Here is a 24,333-nt window from a genome sequence, read left to right on the forward strand (position 1 = left end):
CAAGAGTTCTGGGTTCATGTAGAAGAAGGAGACAGGCAGGTCAGAGCAACAGTGGGGATCCAGGGAGCAGAGAAGTGACTCCCAAGATGACCCCAGTTCTGGAAAGGAGTTTAGAGGAGAGGAAGGGAGTGGGGGCTGCTTGGAGAAGTGAGAGGATGGGGTAGTTTTGGTTAAGAGCAGGAATTTTGGAGTTAGATCTAATTTTGAAACTAGGCCCTCCACGTCGTAGCCAGGTTGCCTTGGTTAGGTTACCTGAGTGGTATGTGTTGGTTGGGCACCTGGTAAGGGTTCGAGGGCCAGCCCATGGGAGACTGTCCCAGGCTAGCCTGCTCACCTTGAGCACCTGGTACTGGAAGTAGAGCTTATTACAGTAGGGTCCTTCTCTTGGCCAAGAGGGAAGAGGTACAAGATCTCCCAACTGGAGAGTCCCTGATGTCCATGAAATCCATGCCCAGTTGATGCAGACTTTTGCTCACTTCCACATCATCCACAGGACCAGGGAGGCCATAGCATCCTATGGCCAGTGCTGCCTCCAACAGCTGCAGCACTTGCTTAGCATGTAGCCAATTCTGCTGTTCGTTCTTCATGTACAGCCAAAGTGTTTGCCCTGGGAGAGGGCTGGGTGGGGTGGTATTGGGCCAGCAGCCAACACAGGCTTGGCACAGCCACCCACGTGTTGTCATCACCTTGATGGACCAGTCAGTGTCCCATTGTCTTCCAGTAGAGTTGGTGCCGGCTCTCAGCCCCATGACAGACATTCAGCTGCAGGTGAGCCACCAAGCTAATTAGATGTGGTTACAGCAATGGGCCCAGGTCCCATCCACACGGAGGCCCTGCAGCTTCTTGGGCTGGGTGATCACCCGGCACAGTAGCCTAATCAAGGACAGCTGTAGTCAGCATGCTCGGTTGAAAAGATGGATTCAGAGGTGCAGTGCATCGAAAATGCAGATGCAGTTGTGTGATTTGGGAAGGCAAAGGGAGAGGAAGAGAGGCAAGTGGCAAAGAAGACTCAACTAGAAGACCTGGCCATTTTCCTTGCAGCTCAAAGACCCTGGATTCCCCCACTTCATCTCCTTTCCTTCTTGGCGGCAAAAGCTTACTCCCTCAGAAGCTCAGCAGTGAGAGAGAGTATGGGAAGGGGACAGGGACCCTGGAGAGAATGGAATTACTACAGGCATCACAGGCCAGGGGTAAGTTTCTTTCATATCCAGCCAGTGAAAGGTAGGGTGTCAGCAAATCCCAACACTGAGTAACCCACAGGATTCTTTCTTCATGGGCTGTGTCTTTGGTTTGGTTGGAGATGTAAAGGGTGGTAGTGGATGGGTGACAACATCATGCCCTCCAGGTGATGTCAGAATAGGACTCTAGAAGGGAACTCCCTGTGGGGCTGAAGGAGAGCTGATACCCATACCACCATCCCAACTTGCCTTGGGTGTCCTTACCTCGATTCTTACTACCATCTGCCCTCCCCGTTCCCACCCCATCTGGTTGCCGTCTGGGGCACAGCTGGGGCAGACCAACCTCCTCCATGGGATTTTCACCAACAGCCAAAGGAAAGTAGAAGAATTTATTATCAGAAGTACCAAATGATTAAACCTAATGAGGATCCTAGAACTCTGTTTTCTGATAAAACTCCACCTGCATCAAATCAGTAACCCTCCTGCCCCTGCTTCTCCCTACCTCACATTCTGAAAGATTCTATTGTGACTTCTGATCAACTTTTGGGATTCCTTCTAAGGCTCTTGCCTCCATCCAGTCTCTTCTGCACTTACTGTGGATCAGAGACTGGGCTAAAAGCATGACACATACTCTCTCATTCAATCCTCAAAACCACCCTACAAGGCCGGTATAATTATCCATAATTTACCCTTGAGGAAACAGCACTTGAAAAGTGAGATACCTTGTTCAACGCTCCACTGATTGTAAGCGGGGTGAGGATTTGAACCCAGCATGCTGACTACAGCTGCCCTTGAGGCTGTGTCTCTGATTTTGCACAAGTGAAGCATCCTTCTCTTCAAGATACACAAATGGATCTCGGGAAGCAGGGTTTTATACATCTACCCATTACATTTCTAAGTAAAACAATTTAAGCGTAACATGCGCAATAAGCACACAGCAAGAAGAGGGTCAGTCTCATACAACCTCCTTCAACAATAACGAATCTCACTTTCCATTTTTGGAGACCTGGGAGTTCATGCCATCTAGCTATTGTCTTACCTTGTGAGTCAGTGGAGTTTTCAGCAGAAAGGCTGTACACCTCAGCGATGGAGAGAAAGGCGACGTTGGGTGAATCCACATCTGCACTTGACAATGAGGAAGAGGTGGCGACATCTTCCCAGGCCCACCTACCCTTGGCATACTAGGAAACTAGCCGGTGTGGGCAGCAGCCCTTTCTCTGGGCATGGCCAAAGGCAGAGGTCTTTTCTGGGAGATGTGGAGTGGTGTGGCCAGGTGGGGATGGGCTGTGGCTGGCAAATAGGATCTGCAGCATGCAACGGGGAGAGTTCAGCAGAAGGGGAAGCCCCGTGGGGGGCTAACACTAGTGTGCATTTGGCTTTTGGGAAGTAAAGAGGGCGGGGGGGGGGGGGGCGGGGGGGGGGAGGAAGAGAAGGAACAGAAATGGACAGATGGGAAAAGGAGGGAATGACAGGACCGTAGGTGTTTCAGTCCTTGCCAGGCCACTGGGCTGGCCTGCTTATCGGCCCTGGCCGCCTCTGTAGTCCAGGCCCCCACTGACACCACCTGGGAGGAGTGGAGCACAGAACAGGATGAGACCATGTGCTCCGCCCTGAAGAGAGCACCAAGCCTCTTCCCTCCTTGAGCCCCCACCCCACCTATCCAGCCCAGCCCCCCACAAAAGAAAAAGAAGATTGATGGAGTAATGGTCCAGTTCTTTATTTAGAAACCTGATTGTTCAAGAACATGATGGGCGGGTCTGTACCCCACCCTTTTCACTAGATTGTTTCAGAGGCGGTGGGCAACTTTTTCCCATATCTCAGCAACAGAGGAAGGTGCCTCAGCTCAGATTGTAGGGAACAGTGTGGAAAGGGAAAGGAGCAGGAAATCCCAAGCCAATCCAAGGGAAGGGGGTAGGTGACTCCCAACAGCAGCAGGGGCAGGGTTGGGCCTGACTCTTAGGGCCTGCAACGCAGCGCAGGCTTCATGCTCCTCCTGCTCTACTCTACTCAAAAGATCTTGGGGGGGTGGGTGTGGGGACAGGGACCAACAAGTTAAGGGACATAGCAGGGAGGGGCTGTGGGGAGAAGCCTGGGAGAGCAACACTCACAGGCCTGGGGATGTCTTCAGGGATGCTCTCAGCAGTAGCAGCAGCACTCACCCCATGGCCCCTCCACACCCTGGCTGGGGGCCCTGAAGTCCACAGCTCAGCTCTACCCTGCTGCTTTGCCTTCAGGGTCCCGGGGGTGGGAGATGGGTGGGGAGGCAGTGGGGCCAGTTGAGGAAGACTCTGGGCTCCTTGGCGAACTGATGGTAGTAGTGGTCTCAGAAGTCGAACTCATCCAGGTCCCCGGTGCCCTCCCCGCCTCCAGAGCCCCACACCCTGCGGTAATTGCTCTCCAGCTCTTTCTGTCGCTGCCGTTCCTTCTGTGCCTCTTCGGCTCCCTGCACCTGGTAAGGGAAGGGAAACAGGGTGAGCTGCAGGATCCAGAACTAGCAGCACGGGGAAGGCAGGGATGGGGCACACACACTGCTCACAGGGCTCTTGCCAAGGGCCCCACGCCCAGGGGCCAGGACCACCAGCCTGTCTTACAGATGAGGAATCTGAAGCTCAGACAGTGGCAAGCCTGGGATGTGCCTGTGTCACTGAACCATGCTCTCCACACCACAGCGCACTAGGGGAGGGGGCAGGCTGGAGGTCCAGGACTTGGAGGTAGGATGCCTCTCACCAAGATATTGAAGAAAATCTCCTTAAGGTTTTTCGTGTCCTCATCAGTCAGCCAGCGTGAATCCTCCTCAGTCCCTTCAGCCCCTGGTCGGACAATTTTTATCTCAATTTTCCCTGGAAAGAAGCAGGATGGGCAGTGAGAGGAGAGGAGTGGGGAGCTTCGATGCAGGTCCTGTGCCCCCCCAGGGCCCCAGCCGCCAGGTTTCCAGTCCACCTTGACCCAGCCCCTCTGTTTCCAGCAGCTCTTAATCCAGCCCCGCCCCCAGGGCCCACCTTCGGCTGTGAGTCCCTCCCTCTCCAGCAGCTCTTTCACCAGCCCCTCGATTTGTTTCAGCTGTGGGTTTTCCCGTTTCATCTCGAGGACTGTCAGATCCTGATTGGGGCCTCCGTGACGGAGCTTGGTGACCCGGACCCGGACTCTGTGCTCAGGATCCTCCTCTTAGAGGGGGAGACACACAGGGAGACACAAAGCAGAGCCGTGACTCCAGGGTTAGGGGCTACTGTGGTCACTTCTCCCTAAGCCACCAATTGGTTTTGGCAGTTATTCCACCTCAAACATGTATATGAGCCAGGGCCCAGAATAAATCAGTCCCCCGCCCCATTCCAGTCTGTAAGCTCCCCCCACCACTTGCAGCTCCCTTCTTCCATCCTGCTCCTCACCAATAGGAAAACTTTCCCTGCAGCATCCCTGCCAGTTCCTTCTCAAAATTTTGCTCCAGAAAACTTTTGTTTTCTGAAGCAAAAATCAGGCCACTATTTTTTTTTTCAGGCCACTTTTAAACAAAAGTTTTGTTTAAAGAAGCAAGGCACGCTCTCTCTCTGGGGAGTTTGGCCGTGCCTTTCCCTGCCTCATCTCCTTCCTCCCAGATGCATTTCTCCTGCCCTTCCCTTTCCTAAGCTCCAAGCATCCTTCTTTTGCCTCTGTAACTTGTTTCCTGAGCTCATGCAGCCCAGCTGGCTCATTTCTGCTACCTCTGAACTTCCTATTAGACTTTCTCTTATAATTTCAACAACAAAAAAGCAGCAGCAGGTTGGAAAGCTGTGGGTTGGCACTCCCCATGTTGGTGCTCAAATTGTTTATAGAGAAAGTAGGATGGAAGGTTTGAAACTCAAACTGATCTCCACAGCCATAGAACCCCATGGAATGGACACAAGGGGGGTGCAAGAAGAAGGGATAACTTCAAGTCTGCCCAGGCAATTGGCTTACGAGCAGCTGGCTGCTTATTCACAGCCTGCCCGCTGGGGTCTCTCCTGGTGCAAAGTCCTGTTGAAAGGCTTCCGCCTGCACAGATGTGTGTGGCCTTCAGCACGCGGCGCACTGTCGCTCAGTTAAGATCTACTGATCACCCACCATGAGTCAGTGAAAGTGCTAAGCTCTGTGCATATGGAAGCCGGTCAGAGAGAAGACAGACATGCTCTAGATAGAAGCTGCTTTCCAAAGGGATGGAGGTGGTGGGAAGAAGGCGAGAATGAGAACAGCGTTTCAGAAGCAGGGAAGAGAGTGAGCACCCTCAGGAGGGAGAGAACGTGTCGCCTTCCTGCACACACCAGCTGAGGGTTCAAGACAAGCGACTTGGCTTCCCGATGACAGCTCTCACCTGCTGGTCGGAGGGAGGGGGGAGGCTTTCTGGGGACGACCTTCCTTTTCCTGTGCTTCTTCAGCAGCTCTGGACTCTGCTTTCCCTCCAGCCTTCTGATGAGCTTGTTGAGAGTGGATGTGAGGGCCAGCATAGCCCGATCCCGCTCTGACTCCTTCTTCAGCCCATCCGGGTCCAGCTCCTTCTCTGTCTGAGTGCCCAGGGGGAGTGGAGAGTCAAAGGGCAGTCAAGGGCAGTGGTCCAGGCTCCACAGGAGAGTCGTGTCTAAGACTCACCCCTCTCTCCGATCCCCCTTCCCCACCGTCCCCACTTTTAATGAAATAAACAGCGATCATTTCAGAGAGCCCGGCCCCAGGCCCCCGGCTGAGCTAGGTGCTAACCTTTGTTCTCTTTCAGCCCGCAGCCTGTCTTGCCCACAGGAGCAGACACTGCAGAAGCAAATGAGGAGGAGCTGTGCTCACCTCCTGGATAATGTTCTCCAGCTCCCGCTCCATGCCAGCCTTCACCTCTGAGCGGAGCCGCTCTCGGTCCGAAGGGAGCAGTATCCCTTCCAGTTCCTTCTCAAATTCTCCCAGTAACTGCCTTTCATCATCATTTTCATCTTCATCCTCCTCGTCCTCCTCTTCTTCCACCTCATTCTGATGTTCTGTGTCACCCTTTTCCTTCGCCTCTGGTTCCCTTTGGGGGACTTCTGCAGCATCTTCTTCAGGCTGCTCTTGGCCTGCATTTGGCTTCCCCTGGGGATCGAAAGAAAAAGGTAGGTGGTTGGGTGGGGTTTCAGTAGAGACCCATGGTGGGGGACAGAGAGTGGCTGGGGTGTGGCAGGGGGACTGGAGAGGAGTAAAGGCAGGGACTGAGTCTCTGTGGTCCAGCTCGGGCTGAGGTCAGGGTGGTTCTCCGAAGGCTCCCGCCAGGGAGGCAGGTCCCACCCCTCCCTTAAGCAGGGCCCATACCTTTTTTGCTCCACCTTTCAGCTCCTCTATCAATCGAATCAAGTCCGCAGGACTCCGGATGACTTTGACCTGCACGTTGTTCTGAAAATCTGAGATGGAAAAATAGCAATGAACCCGTTGTGTTCTAAATTCTATTTTGACCTCGTAAGGAGAGAGTTGAGACCAAGGAAGGACGTGGTCCCGATCTCCAGGAGCTATCTGGTCAGAGAGACAGGGGCCAACATAGCCCTGGCCTAAGGTGGCCTCACAGGTGAGAGAGAGAAGGATGCTGACAAGTTGCTAAGGCCCCCGCTCTTTCGCGTACTGAGGCCCTTCTGGCAATCACCCGGTTTTTAGGACTCCAGAAGACATTTTGGGGCCAAGTGCTCCTCTTCCCCGGATCCTGTTCTCCATTTAGTTTACTCAGTTTCAGACTTTCTACTAGGAACCACAGATTCGTTCCCATCCAATCTCACAACAGCCCGCTGAAGTGGGAGTGGTTACCCACATGAGGGGTGAGGAACCTGAGGTGAAGTAAGATCACCCAAGATTACAAAGTCAGGATGTAGTAGAACCACTGTGCCTGCTCCCTCCATAGAAGAGAACTATTGTCTACAGAGGACATTCCAGTAAAAAGGAATTCCCTGCTGGCCTGGCTGCCCAACTTCCCTCAGTGTTTACCTTCACCCTTACCCCACCCCTGCCCACCAGGAAATACATTCAAACCGTAAAAGAGACATGGAGGTTTCCTCACCACTGGGAGAGCCTGGAGCTGGATCTGCTGGCTCAATGTTTGGTTCCTGCTCCTGATGAGAAGAATCAGTCAAATATGCAAACCTACTTATACTCTTTTTAAAAAATATATATTTTTATTGATTTCAGAGAGGAAGGGAGAGGGAAAGAGAGATAGAAACATCAACGATGAGACAGAATCATTGGCTGGCTGCCTCTTGCACAACCCCACAATGGGGAGCGAGCCCACAACCTGGGCATATGCCCTGACTGGGAATTTAACCATGACCTCCTGGTTCATAGGTTGAGCCAACCACTGAGCCCCGCCAGCCGGGCTGTTTATGCTGGTAAGGCAATGGTTCTGGGCTATATCCTTGCATCCCTGGACAGATGCAGGTCATCGCATAATGACCTCAGCTTGAGAAGCCCTCCATCCAAAAGCCCAGGTTCAACCTCATCAGAGAAATGGCTAGGAGGCTGTCTCTCACCTCAGCCTGTGCCTCCTCCCCTCCTTGGACTTGGTCCTCTGGCTCATGAATCATCTTCCAAAAATCTGATTCCTTACTGTCATCCTTGGTTGGGCTTGCAGCTGGGATAGAGAGAATAGGGAGGAATCAGAAAGTAGGGGAGAAATGGAAGGGAACAAATAGGAGGACCAAGGGAGAAGGGTCCGTAATACTTTTTCACCCCACTGAAAAGTCAGTCCAGGGCAACAAGACTGGGGAGGGAAGAAATGGAGACAAATTTCATGGGACAGATGAAGCAAGGTCCTACCTGCTTTCTTTGTGGGCACCACCCCAGGTTTGGCCTCACTCCACATTTGCGGGTCCAGGTCTTGAAGCTCCTCTATCATTTTCTCTCCATACTGCTTTGAGTCTCCTGAGAACATGTAGGCAGGACAGGGACACATTCCTCTCGGCTCTTTGTGCTTTATCTTCTGCTTTTATCCCTCCCCGTGTCTCTCCTTCCTTTCTTAATCACTCACCAGCTTGCCTCTGAATGTAGGCCATGTACTCCTCCGGCTGTAGGGCAGGGTGACAGAGAATGGCTTGGGGAGCAGCACTGGGTGGGGGCCGGAGGAGAGGGTGGGGGCAGAGGCGAGGAGTCCGAATGGTCAGCACGTAGGAGCAGGACAAGGGCTCATCCACACGATCAATATAGTCCCCAGAAATGCCAGCCCCCTCATCACAGAGGAACTGTCAGGACAGAGAAGGCAAATAAATAGGAATTACTACCAATAATCTCCTTTATTTCTTGGGAATTTGTATCCAGAATTGCTATAATATATTACCTCACATGTCCAATTTTCAACAAAAAATTATGGGATATGCAAAGAAAGAGATGTAGAGTTAAGGCAGATGTCTGAAAAGCATAAGGCTTGTCTGGAGAGAATGCAGCCAATCACTACCATCTACCATATGGAAAAGGCTTTGTGGCTCTAGCCTGTTTGGCTCAGTGGATAGAGCGTCCGACTGCAGACTGAAGGGTCCCGGGTTCGATGCTGGTCAGGGGCACATGCCTGGGTTGCAGGCTCAATCCCCAGTAGGGGGCATGCAGGAGGCAGCAGATCAATGATTCTCACTCATCACTGATGTTCTGTCTCTCTCTCCCTCTCCCTCCCTCTGTGAAACCAATAGAAATATATTAAAAAATAAAAGTAAATAAAAAGTAATAAACAGCATTGGCTGGTGTGGCTCAGTTAGTGAATCATCCCATGGACCCTGAAGTTGCAGGCTCAATCCCCAGTAGGGGGCGTGCAGGAGGTAGCCGATCTATGTTTCTCTCTCCCTTCTTCTCTCTCTAAAAAATCAATAAAGCCCTAGCCGGTTTCGCTCAGTGGATAGAGTGTAAGTCTGTGGACTAAAGGGTCCCGGGTTTGATTCCAGCCAGGGGCACATGCCCGGGTTGTGGGCTTGATCCACTGGGGGATGTGCAGGAGGCAGCCAATCAATGATTCTCTCTCATCATTGATGTTTCTATCTCTCTATCTCTCTCCCTTCCTCTCTGAAATCAATAAAAATGTATTAAAAAAAAATATCAATGAAGTCCTGGCTGGGTAGCTCAGTTGGTTAGAGCATCATCCCAATACACAAAGGTTGCGGGTTTGATCTCTCAGCAGGGCACATACAAGAGTCAACCAATGAATGCATAAATAAATGGAACAACAAACCAATGTTTTTTCTCTCTCTCTCATCAATAACTAAAAAATCAATAAAAATATAAATATATACTAGTATATATATATATTTTTAAAGTAAGAAACAGCAATGCTCCTCAAACTCTTCCAAAAAATAGAAGAGAAGGGAATACTTCCTGACTCATTCTATAAGTCCAATATAACCCTGATATCATATCCAGACAAAGATATCATAAGAAAAGGAAACCACAGGATAAAATCTTTTGTGGATACAGACCTCCCACAAATCCTCAAGTAATACTAGTTAACTGAATTCATCAACATGTAAAAAGGATTACACACCATGACCAAGAAGGATTTATTCCAGGGGTAAAAGGTTGGTATAACATAAAAAAATCAATGAATGTAATTAAAACTCCCCATCAATAGAATAAAGGACAAAAACCACATGTTCATCTCAATGGACATAGGAAAAGCATTTGACAAAATTCAATACCTCTTCATGACCAAAACAACAAACTAGAAATGGAAGGGGACTTCATTAACCTGATAAAAGGCATCTATTAAAAATCCACAACTAACATTATACTTTATGGTGAAAACTGAATAGTTTCCCCCTAAGATCAGGAAGAAGACAAGGATGTCTGCTTGTGTCACTTGTATTCAAGGTTGTACTGAAGCTTCTGACCAGGGCAATTAGACAATAAAATGAAATGCAAGGCAACTAGGTTAGGAGAAAAAATGGCCTTTATTTACAGACTAGAGGCCCGGTGCATGGATTCGTGCACCAGTGGAGTCCCTCGGTTTGGCCTGCAGGGATCGGGCCGAAACCGGCTCTCGGACATCCCCCGAGGGGTCCCAGATTGTGAGAGGGTGGTTCTCAGGTGACGCACCCTAGAATCGGGCTCCCTCCTCTCTGGTTCCAGGTACATTACCCGAGAACTGCACCTGCCAAGTCACTGCAGTTTGGCAGCTTCTGCATTGAGTGTCTGCCCCCTGGTGGTCAGTGCAGGTCATAGCTACTGGTTGGAGTGGCTGCCCCCTGGTGGTCATTGCTCATCATAGCTACCAGTTGGATGGTCGCTTAGGCTTTTATATATATAGACTAGTGGCCCGGTGCATGAAATTTGTGCGGGTGTGCGGGTGTGTGTGTGTGTCCCTCAGCCCTGCCTGCACCCTCTCCAATCTGGGACCCCTCAGGGGATGTCCAACTGCTGGTTTAGGCCCAATCCCACAGGGCCTAAACCGGCAGTCGGACATTCCTCTCGCAATACGGGACTGTTGGCTCCTAACCGCTCACCTGCCTGCCTGCCCGATTGCCCCTAACCACTCTGCCTGTCGGCCTGCTCGCCCCCAACTGCCCCCCACCAGCCTTCTCTTCCCCAACTGCCCCCCCCCCCAGCCTGCTCGCCCCCAACTGCCCTCCCCTGCCGGCCTCATGGCCCCCAACTGCCCTCCTCGGCCAGCCTGATGGCCCCCAAATGCCCTCCCTGACCCGGAAGGTCTCCCAGTCTAATTAGCATATTACCTTTTTATTAGTATAGATGACCTGATCTTGTATACCGATAATCCAAAGAAATTCACTAAAAAAACTATTAGAACTGATAAACGAGTTCCATAAGGTTGCAGGATACAGGAATCAATTATACTGTATTTCTACATACCTGCAATGCACAATCCCAAAAAATAAAATTAAAAAAATAATTCCATTTGCACTAGCATCAAAAGAATAAAATAATTGGGAATAAATGTAGCAAAATAAAGTATAAACTTATATTCTGAAAACTATAAAACATTGCTGAAAGAAATTAAAGACTTAAATAAATGGAAAGACATCCAAGTTCATAAATTACAAGACTTAATATATATATTTTAATATGAAGGTTCTTTTTAAAAAAATATATTTTATTGATTTTTTTACAGAGAGGAAGGGAGAGGGATAGAGAGCTAGAAACATCGATGAGACAGAAACATCGATCAGCTGCCTCCTGCATACCCCCTAGTAGGGATGTGCCCGCAACCAAGGTACATGCCCTTGACCGGAATTGAATCTGGAACCTTCAGTCCGTAGGCCAATGCTCTATCCACTGAGCCAGACCGGTTAGGGTACAAGACTTAATATTGTTAAGATGGCAATACTCCTACACTGGCAGGGTAGCTCAGTTGGTTATGGTGTCATCCCAATACACCAAGGTTTCGGGTTTGATCCCTGGTCAGGGCATATACAAGAATCAACCAATGGCCGGAACCGGTTTGGCTCAGTGGATAGAGCGTCGGCCTGCGGACTGAAAGGTCCCAGGTTCGATTCCGGTCAAGGGCATGTACCTGGGTTGCAGGCACATCTCCAGTAGGAGATGTGCAGGAGGCAGCTGATCGATGTTTCTCTCTCATTGATGTTTCTAACTCTCTATCTCTCTCCCTTCCTCTCTGTAAAAAATCAATAAAATATATTTTAAAAAAAAAATTAAAAAAAAAAAAGAATTAACCAATGAATGAATAAATAAGTGGAACAAATCAATGTTTCTCCCTAAAAATTTTTTTTAAAAGGATGACAATACTCCCCAAATTGATCTTTAGAGTCAATGCAATCTCCATCAAAATTCCAGTTGCCTTGTTTGCAGAAATTAACAAACTGATCCTAAAACTCATATGAAAATTCAAGGGACTCTAATCTAAATAGTCAAAACAATCTTGAAAAAGAACAAAACTGGAAGACTCACACTTAACTTGCTATAAATCTACAATAATCAAGACAGTTTGGTGCTTAAATAAGTATAGCTATATAGACCAATGAAATAGAATTGAGAGTCCAGAAATTAACCTTTACTTTTATCATTATTTTATTTGCAACAAGGTTACCAATATAATTCAGTGGGAATAAGTCTTTTCAACAAATGATCAACAACTGTATATCTACATATAAAAGAATGAAGGTGGCCCTAGCTGGTTTGGCTCAGTGGATAGAGTGTTGGCCTGCGGACTGAAGGGTCCCCAGTTCGATTCCAGTCAAGGGCACATGCCCATGTTGTGGGTTTGATACCCAGTGGGGGTTGTGCAGGAGGCAATCAATGATTCTCTCACACCATTGTTGTTTCTATCTCTTTCTCCCTCTCCCTTCCTCTCTGAAATCAGTAAAAAAATATATATATAAAAAAGAAAAAAGCTTAAAAAAAAAAGAATAAAGATGGACTCCTAACTCATACTATATGTACAAAAATTAACTCCAGCCCGGCTGGCATGGCTCAGTGATTGAGCACCGACCTATGAACCAGGAGGTCATGGTTCAATTCCCGGTCAGGGCACATGCCCAGGTTGTGGGCTCAAACTCTAGTGTGGGGTGTGCAGGAGGCAACCAATCAATGATTCTCTCTCATCATTGATGTTTTTATCTCTCTGTCCCTCTCCCTTCTGCTCTGAAATCAATGAAAAATATATTTTTAAAAAAATCAAACTGTGACCTCCTGGCTCATAGGTTGATACTCAACCACTGAACCACACCAGTCGGGAAATAAAAATATTTAGCCCTAGCCAGTTTGGCTCAGTGAATAGAGCATCAACCTTCGGACTGAAGGGTCCTGGGTTCGATTCCAGTCCAGGGCACATGACCAGTAGGGGGCATGCAGGAAGTAGCTGATCAATGATTCTCTCTAATCATCGATGTTTCTGTCTCTTCCTCTCCCTTCTCTCTGAAATCAATAAAAAATATATTTTTAAGAAAAAGAGGACCAAAAAAGTTCATCTGACACCGGTCAGACAGATACATCAAAGTTAAATGTAACTGATGAAAACCCCGAGGCACTGACAACAGGTTGTGCAGAAGATTCAAGGGCCAGACCTTGATGCTCAGCATTGGCTATGGGAGCAACAAGAAAACAAAGCAGCCCTCGCCGCTTTGGCTCAGAGGACAGAGCAACCTCGGCCTGCGGACAGAAGGGTCCCAGGTTTGATGCCGGTCCAGGGCACATGTCCTGGTTGTGGGCTCAATTCCCAGTAGGGGTTGTGCAGGAGGCAGCCAGTCAATGATTATTTCTCATCACTGATGTTTCTCTCTCTCCCTCTCTCCCTTCATCTCTGAAATCAATAGAAATATATGTGTGTGTGTGTGTGTGTGTGTGTGCATATATATAAAAGAAAAGAAAGCACATGCTGCCCAGTGACTTTCATAAGTTCCTGGTCCACAGCATCAAGGAGCTTGAAGTGCTACAAACCTCACTGTGCTGAGATTGCTCACAGTGTCTCCTCAAAGATCCGCAAAGCTATTGTGGAAAGAGCAGCCCAGCTGGCCATCAGAGCACCAATCCCAATGCCAGGCTGTGCAGCGAAGAAAATGAATAGACAGATTGTGTGTGCACTGTTTTTGTGTTAATAAAACCATAAAATTCTGCAAAAAAAGAAGAAGAAGAAGAAGAGAGACGTACAAATTGGCAATCACAAAATAGTCCTGGGGATGTAAAGTACAGCATAGGGAATACCATCAATAATATTGTAATAACTTTGTATGGTGTCAGGTGTGTACTAGACTTATATCAGAAGGATCACTTCGTAAGTTATAAACCACTACGCTGTTAAAAAAAAAAAGCGCCCCCATCTTAAAACAAAAAATAACAAAGTAGCACTCTCCCCAAATCCACAGCCCCTCTCACTAGCACTCACCTTTCCCTCTTCTTCATAGCCAGACTTCATCACTTTTCTCAACACCTCATCTTCACCACCCACTGTAACTGCTCTAACAGAGATCACAATGACCTCTGTCATTAAATCCAACCAAAGGACTGGTCGGGATAATAAAGAGTAGAGGAGTTAGAAGTTTTTATCTGGTTCTCATGCCTACCATCTGAAATTTTTATTTCTATGTGCATCCTTTGATTTTTATTGAAATAACTAGAGGCCCGGTGCACAAAATTCGTGCACGGGTGGGGTCCCTAGGCCTGGCCAGCGATCAGGGCCTATCGGGGCCATCTCGTCCAGTCCCGATTGGGGCTGGGTCAGCCACCAGCTGGGGCCTGCCAGCTGCCCACCGGTACCTGCTAGCTGCCGCTGCCAGCTGCCGGACAGGGCCTGCCAGACAGGGGGAGGGACTACGGGAGATTTGCCGGCTGGGGGAGGGAACTGGGGAGGTTGGCTGTGGGAGCACACTGACCACCAGGGGAAGCTCTTGTGTTGAGCATTTGCCCCCTGGTGGTCAGTGCGCGTCATAGTGACTGGTCGACCACCTGTTCTGGTCATTCCAGTCATTTGGTGGTAATGGCCGCTTAGACTTTTATATATATAGATAACTCCCATGATCATGTACAGTTTTTAATTCTCCTTTTCCTTGAAGGTTCAGATGCAGCCAACAACATGGACCAGTCTCTAGTTGAGATCTGTCCTTCCTGGGTTCCATGTCTTCTCTCTGGCCCTTTCTCCTTGGCTAAGCTCCTTTCTGCCCTTGATTTCAACAACAGCTCCCTCAAAGTTCTGTCCCACTTTTCTCACTATATAGTGTTTCTTTGGGGGGGATTGTATTCATACTATGACTCCAATCATAACCAATATGTTAACGACTCTCAGCCCTCTGTGTAACTCAGATCACTCTCCTGAGCCCCCGGCCCACAGATCCAACAGCTTCCTCAGATATCTCTAACTTGGATACCTGCAGGCAATAAAAGCAACCTGTTCAAAACCGAAATCATTTTCCTTCACCAAACCTACTCCTCTTCCCACTATAGCTGTCTCAGTAACTATCCTACTTGTTGCTAGGCAGTTTCAGGTGCTGAGGATACATCAGAAAATAAGATAGGCATTATCCCTGCCTTCCTGGAGCTTATTCTAGTGTGGGTAGATAGAGAGATTAAACTCAAACAAAGAAGATAATTTCATGCTTTGAAGAATATAAAACTCTATAGGTGTTTATCAGGATGGGAGTAAAGGGGTGCACACGTGTTTGCTCATGTGTGTGTTTGTGTGCCTACGTCAGGTCTCCCTGTGGAGGTGTCACAGGAATATATATAATCTGAATGAGAGGATGGCCCCAGCCATTCAAAAATCTGTGGAAAAATAGCTCCATGTGATAGCAATAATGAGATCTGCTGGTTCCAAGGCCAGAAAAAGGGCCAGTGGGACAGAAACACAATGAGTATTTTTACCTCCAGGCCATACCTCATCCTTGAACTTCAGAATACCAGAGCCAACTACCAACTGGATATCACCACTAGGATGTCTAATAGGCAACTTGGCCTTCATATGCCCAACACCAACCTAGCTTCCTCCTCCAAACCTGTTCCTTCACACTTTTCTAAATGACAATTCCATTCTCCCAGCTGCTCAAGCTAAAAACCCTGGAGTCATACTTGACTCCACCCCACATCCAATCTATCAATAAAACTTATTGGCTCTACCTTCAAAATACATTCAGAATCCAACTGCTTTCAGCCACCTCCACTGCTACCACATTGATCTGAGGTGAAATATTTGGAACGTACCCTTTAAACAAGGCACAATCATCAAAGGTTTTCCAGTTTGGGCAGAGAAGTGACAGATGCCTATAGTGGTGTGCTGGGGGCAGCTCACACCAGCTCACAAGAGCCACTGGGAGATTTTCAGGAATGTTGCAAGATAGTTGACATCATAGTGATAGCATGAATTGAGCCATGGTGGGAATATTTATACTAAGGATATTGGCAAACATTATAAATCAGGGCTCCCCTCTTCACCCCTTTACCCTACACCTGGTAACTGGCTGTTCAACATTTACTAGCACACAACTGCATGTGAAAATCTGTATTACAGAAAGATAATTCCTGTGTCATGTGGCTCTCCACAGATGTGTTTGTGAATTACACATTAGAATTACCTAAAAAACTTTTCCCACCATACATCTGCCTGCCTGCCTGACTCACTAAGGACCACTAGATCAGGAACACTTATTCAGAGGCTATTGGTAGTTATGCAGGTGAGAGATGAAGGTACCAAGCACAGGAAAGAAGAGGAGAGCTGAGCTAAATCTAGAATAGAATGAATGGGCTTTGGTATTTACTCTGAGAACTAAATTCCTTTTCTTCACATCACTCCTCAGTTTGTAATCACGGACTCATTCTTGTGATTTTTTAAAAATTGACTTCAGATAAAAGAAGGGAGAGAGAGAGTGAGATAAGAAATATCAATGATGCCCTGGCCGGTTTGGCTCAGTGGATAGAGCGTCGGCCTGAGGACTCAAGGGTCCCAGGTTCGATTCCGGTCAAGGGCATGTGCCTTGGTTGCGGGCACATCCCCAGTGGGGAGTGTGCAGGAGGCGGCTGATCGACGTTTCTCTCTCATCGATGTTTCTGACTCTCTGTTCCTCTCCCTTCCTCTCTGTAAAAAATCAATAAAATATATTAAAAAAAAAAAAAAAAGAAATATCAATGATGAGAGAGAATCATTGCTCGGCTGCCTCCCAGCATACCCCCTCCTGGGGATTGAGCATGTGCCCCCACCAGAGACCGGGAATCGAACCGTGACCCCCTGGTTCATGGATCAATGCTCAAGCACTAAGCCACACGGGCAGGACTCTGTGAATCCTTTAACATCTGTCTTCCTTTCCAGACTATGCATTCCATGAGGGCAGGGGCTGCATGTTTGCCCACAATGTATCCCCAGAGCAGAGCCCAATGCCTACGCCAGCAGGACCTCATGGAAGAGTCATTAAATGAAGAAAGGACAGAGAAGGAGAAAGGAGAGTCAATAACGACACTCAAGTTTCTAGTTTAGGTGACAGAAAGGAGAAACATGCACAAAAGAGCAAGTGTGTTTGGGGTCTTAGAGGGGAGGATTTGGGAAATGCTGACAAGAAGTGCTTCTGAATCTCCAGGCAGTGACATCCAGCTGAGAGCTGGAAATAGGAGTCTTAAACTTAGGCTTTAGGGCCTGGGAAAGACCCTCTGGACTATAAAATGCAACCTCGAGTTCTTCATTGACAATTCAATCTAGAATCTGAATTGTCACTGAGGAAGTATCAACTTCCTTCTTTCAAGACTCACCCGAACTTCAGCCTCCCGGGGCCGCCCATTGAGGTCGCACTTGGACCCATTGCCATAGGTCTGGCTGTGGTAGCGTTTCAGGCGATGCTGCTTGGAGGCCTGGGGGTGACATCAGGCGGGAAAGAGAGGATGTGAGAAAGAGAGAAAGGGGGAAGAATGGCCACCAAGCTCTAAGAAACATGTCAGCTAATCCTGACCCTCCCCTTCTTGTCAGGGCTTTTAGTCTGCAGCCAGCAACCCTTTCTCTCCCAGTCCCACACTCCTGCCACCTTGGCTGTTTCATCATCCCAGTCGAAGGCTGATTGGTAGTAGCCCAGATAGAGGACTTCACCTTTGATCTCTGAATCTGCAAGAGAAAGAGAAACCACAGTGAATCACAGTTATTCCTTTCTAAAAGGACTAGCAGAGGAGGGGCCTGGGGAGGCAGGTCACCTTCCATGATGGGTTGCTGAGGGCTTAGGGAAAATGTAGGTGTGAGTCACCTTCCATGTGGTACTGTTGGATGTGGCGTCCATAACAGAATTCATACGTCCACCAGTCCTTGGTCTGACAATGAAAAACCAAAACAAAACACCAATCATGGAGATGGAGTGCAGATGTCTCTTCTTAGAACCAGAATCACTCCTGGCTCCAGGACACATAACCTCTCCACCACTTCTCATCTCCCTCTGCTTCCACACTCAATTCGCCAGATTCTCAGAGCGGAAGGAGGGCTGCTTTACTCTGTGACTCAAAGGGATACCTCTAAAATCTGTCTTCACCCTGGTCGCTGTGGCTTCGTTGGTTGGGCATCGTCCAGTGCACAGAAAGGCTGTCAGTTCAAGTCAGGCTCAGGGCACATCCCCAGTAGGGGGCATTCAGGAGACAGCCAATTGAAGTTTTCCTCTCACATCCCCAATATTTTTTTCTCTCTCTCTCTAAAAAGAAAAAAATCTTTTAAAAAGAGTCGATTTTCCCCTGTGAGCTTACTACACCTCCCCTTTAAAAGGTTTTTAAAACCTTTTTTGCTATACATAAAGGTAAGAAATCATGGTATTCTTGAAGCATTCAGACCAGGGAAACATAAAATGTCAACTGAACTTCTACAGCACGTCTTGTGCTATTCTAGTCACTGGGGATACAGTTATGAACAAGATAAAGTCTCTGACCTTATGGACTTACATTCTAATGCTTGGACTCAAACCAAAAATAAATAAACTGATGATTCAGTTAATAAGATGATTTCAGATCATGAAAAGTGGCATAAGGAAAATAAAATAGGACAGTGGGGCAGAGTGACAAGGAGAGCGAGTGACTTTACCAGGAAGGCTTCTCCGGGGGAGTGCTCCTCCTACCGGGCACTGACCCGCTTTAGGCGCCTCAATCTTGGCTTAACCCTTATTCTGAGATCTACCCTAACCCTCCTCTATATTCAGCATCAGTGGTGGCAAGGTTCTTTACTTCTTTCCTGCCTGTACAACAGGTCAACTCCTTCAAATGGCCTTCTTTAAAAAAATATTTTTATTGATTTCAGAGAGGAAGGGAGAGAGATAGAAACATCAATGATAAGAGAGAATCATTGGTTGGCTGCCTCCTGCACACCCCACACTGAGGATGGAGCCCACAACCCGGGCATGTGCCCTGACCGGAGAAAAGAACTGTGATCTCCTGGTTCATAGGTCGATGCTCAACCATTGAGGCAGCCAGCCGGGCTCCAATGGCCTTCTTAACTCTGACAGGTCCTCCCCATCCCACCTTACTCACTGACATTCTGGTTCTCAGGCAGACCGCTAGTTCCCAAGCCCTCCCTCCGTCCACCTCAGTGCCCTTTACCTTCAGCAGGCAAGGAGCATCTTTCATTGGGCTCAACAATTCAGGGATCCCAGGTCCCTGGTAAGCAGGTGTCTCCTCCTCCCTTTCACGCTGGAAGTGAATGGCTCCAGCTGGCAGGCGACATTCATAGCGCTGCTTGTACTTAGAGGAAACAATCACCACGTCCGAAGCTTGGCTCTAGGGTAGAAGTGGGGGACGCACAGTCGGGGGACAGGGCGGCAGAGAGAGGCTGGGGTCAGGAAGAACAATGAGAGCCCTCTTCGCATCCTGGGGACAAGCCCAGTTAACACTGCATGAGCCGCAAGCCTCCAGATGTGCTTGCGGCGCGAGGGGCGAGGGGACTCCCACTTCTCCAGGGGGCGGAGGGTGAGGTGTTTCGAAGAGGAACTGGGACCGACGCTGACAGCGGGAAGCCCCGCCCTCCCAGCCCCGGCTCCCAGGGAATGGGTCTCAGTCAGCGATTCTCAGGAAACATCGTAAACCTCTCACCTGCTCCTCCCGATTCTCCGTAGGCTGCGCCGCGGACTCCACAGCAGCCTTTCTTCCTCTACTTTTCCCCCTGCCCCTTGCCCCGGACCCTCGCCGCTCTAGGCCTCCTCACCTGTCCTCCCAACACGGGCAACGGCAGGATCTCGATCCCATAACGCATCTCACTCAGCTCCTCCAGGTTCAGGCTCCCGACACCGCCCGTCAGGCTTGCGGGGAACAGTAACCCCAAAAGCAGCAGCCCCAACAGCCTGGACAGCCGCGGTTCTGCCGCCATCTTTCGCTCCTCTTCTAATCCAGACCTCCTTCCGCCCTAAACCTGGCAGCGGCCTCACACGTCTATTAACACCCCAAAGTCTCATTGGCTAGATGCTCTGTCCCTCTCACGCTCCCTCGTCCCATTTGTAAGCGCGGCCCCAAAGCCCAAGGGGAGGTGGATCCCGACGACTAGCAAAACCACTCTCTACGCGTGATTGGTCCGAGACGTCAACCAATCATCGACGAGATCAGACTCCCTCCCACCCTCTCCCAGCGGCGGAGAGGCGTGGTCTCTGCCCCCGGTGCGGGTTAAAGTAGTTTTAGTCTGTCCTCGCGCAGCTGTCGCTTGCATCTCTTAGTACTTTTTTAGTCGTTTCTTGAATTTTATCCGACCCTCGCCAAGAGGAGGATAGACGCCAATGAGTGGGTGCACGCAACGCCCCTGAAAGATAATCCTTTTTGCAAAACAAACTATTACATAAAAACATTTCTCTTTTCATATATACATACAACTTTAAGGCCATCTGGTAACTGTGTCAAAACCTATCTAGACGATTCTGGTCTGTATAATATGTTGTCCTCCAATGAAATTATAAAATTATAAACAGTGGGGGCTTCCGTTAAAGACGGAAGGTGTGTGTGTGTGTGTGTGTGTGTGTGTGTGTGTGTGTACACGCGCGCACCAGGCCATATAAAAACAAAGAGGGGGAAAGGAGACAACAGCAGTAACATTTTTAGAAGCTAAAAAGGAAATGAAGGGATGGTAACTGGTTTAGCAAAACTGAGAAATAGATTCCTAACCAAAGGTAAACAAGAGCATGATTATACCTTTGAAAAACTCTGAGGAATCTCACCAGCCCAGAAGAGAAATCCCAAAGATACTCTCATCAGGGTTCTCTTAGTGAAATAGATGAAGGAATCTCACCATTAAGCCCTTGTCCTCCATGCCCAGCCATCCTCACACAGTCTTTCCAAAAAGCTTTTTAATGTCCTTACTCTTAAATAGAAGCAGACAGCCACGGATCATTAGATATTTGAGGAAAGACTTCTTATTTTGTTTTAATCTTTTGTTGTTGTTGTTAATCCTCACCCGAGGATATTTTTCCTTTTTTTTATTGCCTAAAGTATTACAAAGAGTATTACATATGTCTCCTTTCCCCCCCCCTTGACATTCCCCCGGCCTCCCCTACCCCACAGTGTCTTGTGTCCATTGGTTATGCTTATATGCATGCATACAAGTCCTTCGGTTGATCTCTTACCACCCCGCCCCCCTCCTTTTTTTTTTTTTTTAAAGAGAGAGTGGAGGAGAGAGGGGGAGACAGAGAAATACTAATTGCCTGCATGAGTCCTAACCATGCCCCTGACCAGAATCAAACTCGGGACCTTTTAGTCTACAGGCCGATGCTCTGTCCACAGAGCCAAGCTGGCTAGGGCAGGAAAGTCTTTAGTATACTACTTGTGGACGAAAGGGGCCACATGCTGACCTGACAAGCTCCGGGGAGGCCTGCATGGCAGTCTTGCAAACTCAGAGACCTAAAGTAACCACAAAGGATGGTCTGAAATTAAACTTTAACTAAAAGCAGTTATGGTGGGCAGTTGCATCCTAGGCCAGTATCTTCACTGACAAGGTCAACTTTACCTTAACTGAACCTATCTGTCTTTTTGCATCTATGATAACATACCCTTGAAATGTCTGGGTAACTTGTGACTTCCCTTTATCTGGAGCCCCTGGGGCACAACTAAATGTGCTGGGTCCCAGGACAGGTACCACAAATTCCTTCATCATCATGTTAATTGTTCCTGCACCCACCTAAGTGTGTGTCCATCATTTTACTTTTTATCCAATCCCAGGGGTTTCCCTGCTTTGCTTATCCCTCCTCAATCTGTCACCAATGAATTTCATGTAACCCACCTATGTTCCTCCTTTGATGGCAATGTATAAATACAGATGTAACCCCACCATCCTCCGGAGCATTATCTCAATTCGTTAAGGTTCTGCATCCTGGCATATGTCGACAGTTTGGCTCAAATAAACTCACAAAAATTCTTTACAGGTTTCAATGGTTTTTTTATGTTAACGTACTTTAGGAGAAAATTTAAAAAAATTAGAGGATCTCTCCAGAAGGTCAAACATCTAAATAATGAGAGTTTCAGAAAGAGAACAGAGACTAAGAGGGAAGAATAATTAAATAAATTATTTAAAAGTAGTCCCCTGAGCCCTCGATGATTTGGCTAAATGGACAGAGCTTCTGCCAGTGGACTAAAGGGTCCCGGGTTCAAGTCCCGTCAAGGGCACAGCCCTTGGTTGCAAGATAAATCCCTGGCCCTGGTTGGGGCGAATGCAGGAGGCAACCAATGGCTGTATCTGTCTCACATCAATGTTTCTCTCTGTCTCTCCCCCTCCCTTCTACTTCCACTCTCTCTAAAAATCAATGGAAGCCCTAGCCGGTTTGGCTCAATGGATAGAGCATTGGCCTGAGGACTGAAAAGTCCCAGGTTTCGATTCTGGTCAAGGGCACATGCCTGGGCTGGAGGCTTGATCCCCAGTAGGGGGCGTGCAGGAGGCAGCCAATCAATGATTCTCTATCATCATTGATTTTTCTATCTTTTTTTTTTAATATATTTCATTGATTTTTCACAGAGAGGAAGGGAGAGAGATAGAGAGAGTTAGAAACATCGATGAGAGAGAAACATCGATCAGCTGCCTCTTGCACATCCTGTGCCCGCAACCCAGGTACATGCCCTTGACCGGAATCGAACCCGGGACCTCTCAGTCCGCAGGCTGACGCTCTATCCACTGAGCCAAACCGGTTTCGGCGATTTTTCTATCTTTATCTCCCTCTCCCTTCCTCTCTGAAATCAATAAAAATATATTTTTATTTTTTTAATTAAATCTTTATTGTTCAGGTTATTACGGTTGTTCCTCTTTTTCCCCCCATAGCTCCCCTCCACCTAGTTCCCACCCCACCCTCTGCCCTTACCCCTCCCCCTAATGTCCTCATCCATAGATGTACGATTTTTGTCCAGTCTCTTCCCGCACCCGCCACACCCTCTCCCCCCCCCGGCCCCCCCCCCCCCGAGAATAGTCAGTCCACTTCCTTTCTATGCCCCTGATTCTATTATAATCACCAGGTCATTCTGTTCATCGGATTATTTATTCACTTGATTTTTAGATTCACTTGTTGATAGATGTGTATTTGTTGTTCATAATTTGTATCTTTACCTTTTTCTTCTTCTTCCTCTTCTTAAAGGATACCTTTCAGCATTTCATCTAATTCTGGTTTGGTGGTGATGAACTCCTTTAGCTTTTTCTTATCTGTGAAGCTCTTTATCTGACCTTCAATTCTAAATGATAGCTTTGCTGGGTAAAGTAATCTTGGTTGTAGGTTCTTGCTATTCATCACTTTGAATATTTCTTGCTCTTCCCTTCTGGCCTGCATAGTTTCTGTTGAGAAATCAGCTGACAGTCGTATGGGTATTCCCTTGTAGGTAACTGAGTTTCTTTCTCTTGCTGCTCTTAAGATTCTCTCTTTGTCTTTTGCTCTTGGCATTTTAATTATGATGTGTCTTGGTGTGGTCCTCTTTGGATTCCTTTTGTTTGGGGTTCTCTGCGCTTCCTGGACTTGTAAGTCTATTTCTTTCACCAGGTAGGGGAAGTTTTCTGTCATTATTTCTTCAAATAGGTTTTCAATATCTTGCTCTCTCTCTTCTTCTGGCACCCCCATAATTTGGATGTTGGTATGCTTGAAGTTGTCCCAGAGGCTCTTATACTATCTTCATATTTTTGGATTCTTTTTTTCTTTTTCTTTTTCCGGTTGGGTGTTTTTTGCTTCTTCGTATTTAAAATCTTTAACTTGATTCTTGCGATCCTCTAGTCTGCTGTTGGAACTCTGTATAATATTCTTTATTTCAGTCAGTGTATGCTTAATTTCTAGTTGATCCTTTTTCATATCCTCGAGGGTCTCATTAGATTTCTTGAGGGTCTCACTAAATTTATTGGCGGTCTCACTAGACTTATTGAGGGTCTTACCAAATTTATCGGCGGTTTCTAGAAAATTCTTGAAAAACCTTATAAGTGTGGTTTTGAACACTATATCCAGTAGTTTGCTTTCCTCCATTTCTGTCATTTGTGACCTGTTTCTTTGTCTCCACATTTTTTTATGCTTCCCTGTGTTGATAGAGTGGCTTTCTGAGCTAGGTGTCCTGTAGGGCCCAGTGGCTCAGCCTCCCCAATTACCTGAGGTGGACACTTTTGGTGCTCCCCTTTGAGGGCTTTGTGCACAGCCTTGTAGTTAAGCCTTGATTGTTGTAGGTATCACTGGGATGAATTGACCTCCAGGCCAATTGGCTTTGAGAATCAGCTGTGTCTACAGTGGGAGAACTTCTGTGCTGGAGAAACCCTTCTTGGGCAAGACTTACTTCAGTGGGGCTTTGGTGCTCACTGAGTCTTCCCCCTGAGTGTGTCCCTTATGAATCT

General features: G+C 47.9%; 1 protein-coding gene across 4 annotated transcripts; it reads right to left on the reverse strand.

Annotated features, from left to right (window-relative positions):
* Positions 1 to 2,879: 2,879 nt before the first annotated feature.
* Positions 2,880 to 19,895, reverse strand: OS9 (OS9 endoplasmic reticulum lectin). Of its 4 annotated transcripts, none has more exons than XM_081083084.1 (15): positions 19,714 to 19,891; positions 19,113 to 19,289; positions 17,783 to 17,846; positions 17,570 to 17,646; positions 17,301 to 17,399; positions 8,152 to 8,362; positions 7,941 to 8,045; positions 7,655 to 7,755; positions 7,189 to 7,240; positions 6,456 to 6,544; positions 5,964 to 6,239; positions 5,503 to 5,692; positions 4,178 to 4,342; positions 3,906 to 4,018; positions 2,880 to 3,627 (listed from the first exon to the last, which is right to left on the reverse strand). In XM_081083084.1, the coding sequence occupies exons 1-15, from the start codon at positions 19,873 to 19,875 to the stop codon at positions 3,502 to 3,504; spliced, it is 2,007 nt and encodes a 668-aa protein (XP_080939210.1). In that variant the 5' UTR covers positions 19,876 to 19,891; the 3' UTR covers positions 2,880 to 3,501. The 4 variants fall into 4 exon arrangements, with proteins under 4 accessions (XP_080939210.1, XP_080939211.1, XP_080939212.1 ...); XM_081083085.1 differs by having other exon boundaries at positions 7,189 to 7,234; positions 19,714 to 19,890; XM_081083086.1 differs by lacking the exon at positions 4,178 to 4,342 and having other exon boundaries at positions 19,714 to 19,895.
* Between the last annotated feature and the right edge of the window lie 4,438 nt (positions 19,896 to 24,333).

Source organism: Myotis nattereri (assembly GCF_964212035.1).
Source record: "Myotis nattereri genome assembly, chromosome: 2".
Taxonomy (NCBI): domain Eukaryota; kingdom Metazoa; phylum Chordata; class Mammalia; order Chiroptera; family Vespertilionidae; genus Myotis; species Myotis nattereri.